We start from the raw sequence: 9,857 nt of genomic DNA, 5'->3' as shown, positions 1-9,857 counted from the left end.
TAGTGTGCATGCATATGTGTGTAAGTGTGTGTATGTTGTAGGTGTTTCATGGTATGGTGTATGTATGTGTGTGTGTGTGTGTGTATAGGCATACTTGCCATTGTGAAAATGTAGAAGACAGTAAACACTTACAGAGTCAGTTCTTTCCACCTGAAATGAGATCCATAGATTGAATCAGGTCTCCAGGCTCGCTTGGCAAATTCTCTACCCTCTGACTATCTGGCTGGCCCTGTGTGCTGATCCTGCTCAGTGTCCACCTGGATCAGCCTCAGTTTCCACACTCGTTTACTAGAACCCAGTGTTGGATCCTAGAGTCCAATCACCGAGGAGGAGTCGCTCCAAGAGACCATCTCTCACACCACAGTTGATGTAAAAGCATGAGGATTGTATTAAGTCTGTCATGACAGGGTCTTTCAGCATTCGAGAAGCCAGAAAGACCCCAAATGTCTGGTACAGGCTACTTTTAAAAGTAAAAAGCCACAGAAATAAGGGGGTGTCTGGGGTTGTTCTTTAACTATTATGATTGGCTTATTCAAAAGGGCTATTACCAATAATTGGCTGGAGAGCAGCTGCCAGATTAGATGAGGTAAGAGGGAACATCTGAGGGTCACTTTGCCCCTTTCCCAGGGACTGAGTCAAAATACCAGAAACAGAGTCAATGCCTAACGGTTATCTTGCCCTTATTCAATAACTGAGTTCTAGTTGGAGAACATTCACAAGAACTCAGGGAGATGATGGAAAGTTCCCAATATTTCAGTACATGTAATGTATAGTTGTTAGATCCTTGGTTCTCAAGGGGGGCACTAATGCTGAGAGGCCTCAAAATTGGCCTCAGAGTTGTCAGAAATGGCTTTAGAGTTATTTTAGAGTTTTACACCCAGACCTGTTTTTTTGCACCCCAAACTTGCCTCCTCCTCAATTCCAATCTTTAGGCTCTTGCATCTTAGGGTAAACAGATAATCTCACAGGCTTGTGTGGCTTCCATGTAGAGAGAGGGCACAGGTTCTCTCCCTTTGTAGAAACCCAGGACTACAGATAAGCTTTTCATTTTCCCATTCCACAGAGTAAGGACAACAAATGTTATACCTAGGTTTCTTAGGACCTGACCATTATCTCAGTTTTCTCAGGGTCACCCGGGGATGCTGTCATCCCCAGATAATAGTGAGCAGTCTAGAGAACACAAACAGCCATATTCCCAAGAGGTTGGGTGGGTGATTTTTGGTCATTCAGTGGGTTATAGATGATTTAATCATTTAGTGGGAAGATAGGAATATAGGATAAAAAGACAATTACTTATCTCAAATATTTTACATTGGTGTGTTTTTTAATATAGTGATACAAATTTAAGGCTATTTTTGTTATACTGCATATATGTTTCTATTCTTATTTAAAGTATTGTACTTATACAGTTCATTTAAAATTATAACATAAAATTCTAGTCCTTGAAAACTATTATAACAAACTGTTTAGAATAATTAGAAAATGCAGATTAATATTAGCCATCTATGACAATCAAACTTGTAGTCATGTCAGTATATTTTCAAGCTTAAACAAATATATATTAGGTAATCTTTAAACCCTTCAGTAACCTACAGAATATAATATTTAAGATGCTTAACAACATAAGACTTTTCATGGCAGTGAGACATGTCTGCTCCTGGCAGCACCAATGTACTTCATCTAGGCATGATGGGCATCCAAGATCCTCCATATGTTGTTTGATTTTATGGTGGCAAAGCTAGCTGTTTGTGCAAGAAACTGTCTTGCCTTTACTGCTGACAGTATACTGTATAAACTAGAATAGCAAGACACAAAGAAAAAGGACTTCCGAACTTTGCCAAGAGAAGGTGGGACAGTCCTTCTATATTCCTGTTTCTCATAAAAGTCTGTCAGATATTCTAGGCTTGTGGTCAAAGGCAGATGCTCCAATGGTACCGAGGAAACTTGGATGACTGTCCAGGCAGCTAGATGCTTGTCATTTCTATAGTTTTGGAAGTTTCTTGCTTTGCATTTCCTGTTTATTTAGGCCATATTACATCCTTCTCAGGTCTCTGATGGAGTTGAAGATGAGATAGTTTAGTTATAGTTTTCCTTGTTACCAAATTCAGAAGCTTACACAAAAAGATGTAAAGTTTATAAGGCTGAGAAACATAATAGCTTAAATTGTTCTCTAAAAATGTTTTGAGGTATGAAAAAGATAATTTGGGATTGGTAATACAAGTTAGTATAGAAAGAAAATTAGGTAAACAACCTTGTACGCACCAAGATAGGACAGGATAATGAAGTATTTTCTTTGAATTTGCCAAATGCAAATGGACTATTATAAGTGTAATTCTTACCTAATAATTGTTCTTATTATATATAGTCTTATTATATTAAAATGAAAATCTTTTTATTTAGACAAAAGTGGGGAAATCTTGCAGAATATTGGCTTAACTATGCAAAGAAGTGTTGCATTTGTTTATGTTGCAGCATAAGACATGTTGCTGTTTTTACCTTGCCTGCTAAAGACACTTGATTAGTCTAATGAAGGTCTGAATGGCAAATAGTGAGGGAAGATGTATAGGTGGGACTTTGTGGCAGGGAGAATAGGTAGGAGAAGGAATTTAGGCTTAATGAAGAAAGAAAAGGAGACAGCAGAGAAACAACAGAGGTCAGGCAACCAGACACAGAGGAAGTAGGAGTGTAGGACATACAGAATGAAAGAAAGTTGAAAAGCCCCAATGCAAAATGTGGATGGATAAAAACAAGTTCAATCAAGTTAAAAGAGCCAGCGAGATAAGCCTAACCTAAGGCAAAGCATTTGTAATTAATAATAAGTCGCCATGTCTTTATTTGGGAGCTCGTTGACAACCCAAAGAAAATTCTAAACACACCTGACTCCTTTACACACCACCTCTCAACCAGGTTGGTGAGAGGAACAAGGACAGGAAGACAGTGGACTCCTCAGTCACCCACTGCTCCGGGCAGGAGTTGACAAAATCACCACAGCTCTCACCATTCAGACCCATAAGATGAGAAGACCACACCTGAACATAGACCATGTGAGTGTAACCAAGGAGACCTGGCTATGCTGTCCTGTTGCCCACATTCCTCTTCTCATCGGGGTCTAGTTCCACCCATGGGTCCTCCAAAATGTGCCACCATCCTCTAGCACATGTCCCTGGTGTTCCACCTTGAAATTCAATGGTTTCCCTTTCATTGGCTGATCACACACCACCACTGTTGCTCACTAAGCCCAATGCCCACATCTGACCGACTCTGCCAACACAATCTTTGACTTTAGAACTGGGCATGAAGCATGGTTGGCCCAAGATGGAGACTGGAAGAAGGTTTGCACCACTGTCCCCTGCATAGCCTCCTCTTTATTGATCATAGCCTCAGTCTTCACTCTATCTGTAAGTGGGACACATCTTTGTAGTATTTTGGGAACTGAAGCTAAGGGTCAGAGTACCTCCAAGCAGAGGTCCGTGAGAATGCGAGAACCAGACTCAGCACACAAACCTTCACGTCTTGAGAGTTTTGGTACTTATTGTACCCAGTCCCTCCTATGTACCTCTGCTCTATCTGTTACCTTGTTTCTGGGCATGCCACATCTTGTGAGTTCAACAAAGAGTGCCTATTGGAAGGATATGCCATCCGAGCTGTGACCTTGACCTTGGCAGAGCCTCGGAATTACCATTGGGCCTCTTGGCATGCTACAATATACAAATAAAGCTAGGTTCCTTGAGCCAGGCAATGTCGTCAAGATCACACAGCACATCTCTCCATGTGCTTTCTTGACTAAAATGTTCCACTAGACCCTGATTCCTCTTCCAGACCCTCAAGACCTCATCCTTTAGTGGGATCAGAGGTGACTTGAATGAACATGACCACAGGCCACAGTTCATCTCCAGGCAGCTACCTAAGGGATACAGCATGCCTCCTAGGTCTTTCTGGAAACATCTTATATCAACCACCTCAGCCAGATAAGAGGAAGGAGACATCATATTGTCACCTGACAGCTAGTTCCCAACAAAGAAAGCAAAGCTGACCTTTTTCTTATGACTTGAGTTGAGTGCCTGTGTTTTCTCTTTAGTCTAATTGAGGTGAGGGGCCAGAGCGCTCTAGGAAGGTTTACCTCAGTTTCCCACCACTTCTTCCCTCCCCAGGTGCTTACTATATGGAGGGCATCCGGAGGTGGGGGCAGAGTCCACAGCAGCTGTGCATGCTGGTTATGTTAGGCTGAGGACTGTGAGCATGGGAAACAATTGTCAGTGAACCCCTGCTCCCAGGGACATAAAAAAGTCACTCGTCTGACACACCACACATGCAGAATTTAAGGAAATATAGGACATCGCCTCAGACTAGAGTAAGGCCTTCCATCATGATTCAAAGGGTGAGAGAGGGCTGTTGAGATTGCTCCACAGGGAAGCACACTGACTTCTCTTCCTGAGGACCCAGGGTTGATTCCCAGCATCCACAGGAGGTTGACAACTAACTGTGACTCACGCCCCTGGAGATCCCATGCTCTCTCCTGTCCTCCCCAGCACTGCACACATGAAGGCAAATATCCATGCACATACAATCCATGCACATACAATGAAGAGGGGGAAGAGAGATAAAGAGGAATGCTGGCAATCTATGTGGCTATTCCTGTAGGCAGCGAGGAGGTAGGACTGTGAAGTTACAGCAGCTTGTGAGTGTTTGGTCCTGAACATTACAAAAGCCAGGTCTGACTACTGATGGGCAGTGGGGGATTCCCTAACATTCTATGACAGAGAGTCAGTGGGAGGACATTTTCTTTTCTGTTTTTTTTTTTTCAAAAGCAAAAGCAAAATCAGGGTCTGCACAACTGTGTCTCCAGGCATGCCATAGGGGATGGGGGCTTGGGGTGCTGCTGTCTGGCCTCAGATTATATTGACATCAAGGTGATCCTTGAGGGGTGATGCATACCCCCATGTTCTCCCTGGCCCCGTCAAACCTCCAAATTTTCAAGACTCCAAGATTCATGAGCTTTCCTAGTGAGCATAACGCATTATATCTGTCCCATGTACTGGACAGGAGCACTCTCCCCGATCTGGAGAGATGGCCCCAGTCAGCACAGCAGGATCGCGCCCATCCTCCTGGATTCTGACACCTTTCCTACAGCAGATGTCCTCCTGCATCCCTTCACTGCAGCAAGCTGAGCTGTGAGGACAGCAGCTTCTCTAGCAGTGAGAGACCTCGTAACCATTTGTGGCACTTCAGGGATCTTGGGGACATCTACAAACATCTGTCACCAAAGCAAGGATTGTTCTGATTCCCAGCACAAACAATTCACATTTCCTCACAAGAGCCACAGGGTACTGACTTCTGCCATGGCTTGTCACCCACCCAGCAGCCGTCGATGGGTATTTTCATGTGATCTATGGTCAATCACTGGACACCAGCACAACGACCTCTCTTTCGCCAATGCTTCCTCCTCTCATTCTTCCGTCCATTCCCTCCCCCATCTCTGCATCGCCTCCTGATTTCCTCCACCCAATTCCTTTGCTTGAGAAAGGATCTCAATGAGTAGTAAGGCCATATAGCCCAGGCTGGCCTTGAACTTGCAAATTTCTTGCCTCAGCCTCCCTCGTGCTATACTGCAGGCCTGTGCCATTGCTGTTGGCTCAGTAAACTCTTCTTACAACATTAAAGTTGTTCATAGGAGAGGTCTGAGGAGGAGAGGAAAGATTGTAGCCTGTTGTCTTGGGACACAATAGAGACAAGGATGGGGGTTGGACCAGGAATCTGAGTAGCAGCCACAGACCAGGTTTATTGGACATCAATCAGCACAGTCTGGGGAGAAGGATGGAGCTGCTGTCCTTGCTAGCATACAACTGCACAGAGCTCGTAGGGGGTGGGGGTAACTGGCAATGTGAAGATGCCATAGTCACTGGGTCGGGGCTGTCCATTGGGCACCGAGAAGCTAAAGCGCTGCAGGAGGCAGGTGAAGAAGAGGAAGAGCTCCATACGGGCCAGGGGCTCCCCCAGGCAAGCTCGGCGGCCTATTGGTGGGAAAAGGGCTCAGTCAGTCTAGGACCTGATGGATGCTCTGCCCTCCAAGGAACCCTGGGAAGAGTCATGGGGACAGGCATCCCACAGGACCTGCTGAGAATGGGATGAAGGCCTCATGTTTCACAAAGCGGCCCTGGGCATCCAGGAAGTGCTCAGGATGGAAGCGGAGGGGCTTCTCCCAGACAGTCTCATCCTTCAGCACTGAGGACAGGTTGGTCAGGAGGGTCGTCCCCTGGCAGGAGGCACATTGTGTGAACATGGACTGGGTTGGGGTTGCCAGTACCCTGGTTACCATGGTCACATGAACAATCTCTTCCTGCACACACAGAGTTCCTTCATTCACCTCAACCTCAGATCCCCTTGGAATCATTTTCTGGTACCATACAAGGTCATATGACAAAGCCACCCTAAGTACCCAAATCAGAAGCTGCCCCTGTGTGCAGTGCTCCCTGCCATCCTGTGGCTTATTCCACTAGCCATCCTCTTCCGTACGGATCCTGGGCAATGGCTGCAGTGTACTCACACCCAGGCTGCTCCCTTCAACATCTGCAAATCCAGGATGTACAGTTCTTGGTTTATAGCCTTTGTTTGCCGAGTGTGACCCTGGGATGACAGTGACCATGCCTACCTTGGGGATGAGGAAGCCCTGTACTTCAATGTCATGGGATGTCATATGTGGTAAATTCATTGGGGCGATGTCACCAAATCTCTGCACCTCATGAATGACAGCATTGGTGTAGGGCATGCGGCCCTGGTCTGCCATCTCTGGACGCCTCGCCTGCCCTATGACTTCATCGATCTCCTGTTGGATGCAGCCTGGAGAAACAGCCTCCCCTCAGTGAGGCAGTCCCTTAGTGGCTCTAATTTGACCTTCTACCACTGGGTGAGTAGGTGACTTAAGACTACCATCAGAATTGTGGGAGTCTGGGTCAAGGTGATAGTGGAACCCCAGATGCTTCTCAAATACTTCTATCTTTATCCCTCACCCTCCCTCACAGCCCCAGCCAGGCTCACCCTGCACATCCGGGTGTAGGATCATGAGCAGCAGGGCCCAGGACAGTGTGGTTGAGGTTGTCACCATCCCTGCAGTGAACAGGTCACTTACTACTGCACGCAGGTTCCCATCGTTGAAGCTGCTCTCAGGATTCCCCTTGGCCTGGGCAGACAGAGAAGGTAGGCTCAGGGACACAGGGAGTAAACCCCAACATGATCCACCATTGTGTTCAAGCACCCCAGGTGTTGGGGTCATGGATGACATAGAAACCCCACTTGCCTGGCATCACAAGTCACAGAACACTTCAGCCCTGTCCGCATCTTTATTGCTATCCTCACCTTCTCCATCTCAGCCAGGAAGGCATCTGTCAGGTCTCGGGGTGGCTGGGCAGGGTCCCAGGTTTTCTTGTGTTCAATCAGCATCTTATCTAGTGAGTCCATGAACTCTTTCACCTTGGTGAAGACTTTGCCAGGCAGTCCCGGGATGCAAAGAAGCACCGGGACTGCGTTCAGCAGCTATGGAAGAAAGAGAGCAGGTCTAGTTGCTTTTATTCCAATTAAGGTGTGTGTGTGAGTGTGTGTGTGTGTGTGTGTGTGTGTGTGTGTGTGCCCCTGCATACTGTCACCTCTCACATATACTATGGTACCTGTTTCATGGCCAAAACAACATGCAGAGTCAGCTCTATCTCCCATAGAGTTCACAGACTTCCGGTTCAGATCGCCAGGTTTGCTGGGTAAGCTCCATCACCTCCCTTTTCTATCTCTCTGCCTCTGGATTTCTGCTAGGTGCTCTCGGGCCTCAGCCTCTTCCACAAATGTCTCAGGAAATGTTTGTCCCCACCTACCCCTGCTGTTTCCTCAGGTTCTTCCTTCAGGCTGTCTTATAGCCCAGGGTGAACAAAATGACTACCCTGCAAATCTAAGCCTTGTGTGGTTTCCATTAAACAGGGGCAGAAGCTCACCCTCTTATAGTGCGTGATCTTGGTTTGCTCCTCTCCCCCAGTTATCTAAGGTTTTCCAAGGTCAAGCAAAGCCTGTCCTCCTGCATTCAACTATTACAAAACAAGCTCACCCTACCAACCCTGAATGAATATTCATTCTGATAGGATTTACAGCATAGGGTTTCATGCACACCGTCCTGAGTCTCATACCTCAGCAGTGAATTTAGTGTCCTCTCCAAAACTTTCCTCTAGTGTTTTGAGCAGCCCATTGAAGAAAGGGTCTTCATACTCGAAGCGCTGGGCATAAATGAGGGATGAAATCACATTGCATACACCTTTGTTCAGGAAGGTGGTGGGATTAAATGCTTGGCCTAGGAGCAGAGATGCACACAAGTCATGACGTCATTCATAAGTGCCTGCCCTCATCTCTACATCTCACCCGTCACCCACCTGCCTCCTTGGTGAAGGCGTCACAGAGGTGTCCAGCCTCCTCGGTCACCCACTGCTCCAGGGATTTCTTGCCCTGGCCAAAGTCTCGCATGGTGGACACAGAGAATCGCCGCTGTTCTCGCCATTCAGGCCCATAAGGAGCTAACACCACACCTGTGGGGACATCTGTGTGTAACCAAGGATACGAGGCTGTGCTGTCTGCTCTGCTCCCAACCTTTCCCTGTGGTCAGTCTGAGTGATCAGAGCCCCAGCACTTTGCTATCACAATCAGCATGTGCAGCTTTGGAGGCTCCACCCTCCATGCAGTGATTTCCCTTCCACTATCTGAACACCCCCCCCCCATTGGGCCCTGTCCATCTTCTGGTCACTGCTCCTCAAGCCCTATTCTCTCTGCCCTGTCCCCACTATAGCTCTTTGCCTTTTGCTTTGGTCCCATAGCCCATGTGATCATAGATGGGCATTGGAGGGCGGTCAGCAGTGTCCTCTCCGCAGGTCACCAGCACTTCCCGCACCGCCTTCAGTCCATTGATCACGACCACGGGCTTCCAGGCCATCTGCAGGCTGAACACGTCACCATAGCGTTGACGAAGCTGAAGTAGAGGGACAGAATGCTTAGAAAATGGATATCCCAGCATAGTGGAAGATCCAAGCTTATCACATGTCTGTATGAGTGTGTACATGCAGACATGAACATGAATTTCACACACATGAACTTGAGTTTCTTTTTATGGCATTCATTATTGAACATTGGCCAATTCCTATGCTGGGCAAATGCTCTATCACTGACCTATATCTCTAGCCTGAAAATTAACTTCTTGTGACTGGTGTAGCCAGTCTTCTAAACCCAGATAGGTCTCATAGTAGATATGGTCATTTAGTGGTGACATTGCCAGAGCAATGGCCTTGCCATCTTCATACCTATCCATACAAGAGGAAATTAAGGTTCCTGAGCAAGGCCTGAGACCACACAGCAGCAAGAGATTATAGCAGACGAAGCCCGTCCTGACTGACACGTTACCATGAATCCTGATCCTCCCCTCTGTCCCTAAGACCTCAGCCACTGATGGGATCACAAGGGACCTGTGGTATCCCTGACTTCTGTCCTGTCCAACCACTCTCCCTGCCTGTCTCAATGGCCTTTTCCATACTGAGCTTCTGCTCTTAGAAAGTCCACAGAGACCTAAGACATGGAACAGGGGCCACAAGGCAACCACTAAGCCTTCTTCCTCTTGGTGGCCATCTTTCTGTCTATCCTGTGGCATCAGCACCACCACGTACTGCTGGGGGCACCTTGACCTCTACTGCCCTCCACTGCCATCTCTCACCTTGTACACACTGTATGGCATGTTCTCATATGGCCGCACTGAACCTCATAGAAGAGAAAGTGCAAAGTACACTTGAACACAGTGGCACACAGGACCACTTCCTAAATAGAACTCCAGTAGCACAGAC

At 47.0% G+C, this 9,857-nt stretch overlaps 1 protein-coding gene across 1 annotated transcript in view; it reads right to left on the bottom strand.

Moving 5' to 3' along the window:
* Positions 1–5,832: 5,832 nt before the first annotated feature.
* The window catches only part of LOC101985992 (cytochrome P450 2D27-like), a 4,879-nt gene continuing 854 nt past the window's right edge, over positions 5,833–9,857 (bottom strand). Inside the window, 9 exon segments of the mRNA XM_026782414.1 lie at positions 5,833–6,011; positions 6,112–6,253; positions 6,650–6,894; positions 7,036–7,177; positions 7,354–7,530; positions 8,166–8,326; positions 8,406–8,558; positions 8,824–8,995; positions 9,731–9,774. Of these exon segments, the coding sequence (XP_026638215.1) occupies positions 5,833–6,011; positions 6,112–6,253; positions 6,650–6,894; positions 7,036–7,177; positions 7,354–7,530; positions 8,166–8,326; positions 8,406–8,558; positions 8,824–8,995; positions 9,731–9,774 (1,415 nt within the window).

Source organism: Microtus ochrogaster, chromosome 15 (assembly GCF_000317375.1).
Source record: "Microtus ochrogaster isolate Prairie Vole_2 chromosome 15, MicOch1.0, whole genome shotgun sequence".
Lineage (NCBI taxonomy): Eukaryota > Metazoa > Chordata > Mammalia > Rodentia > Cricetidae > Microtus > Microtus ochrogaster.
The sequence above is the reverse complement of the archived record's forward strand: the minus strand, read 5'-3'. Positions and strand labels throughout refer to the sequence as shown.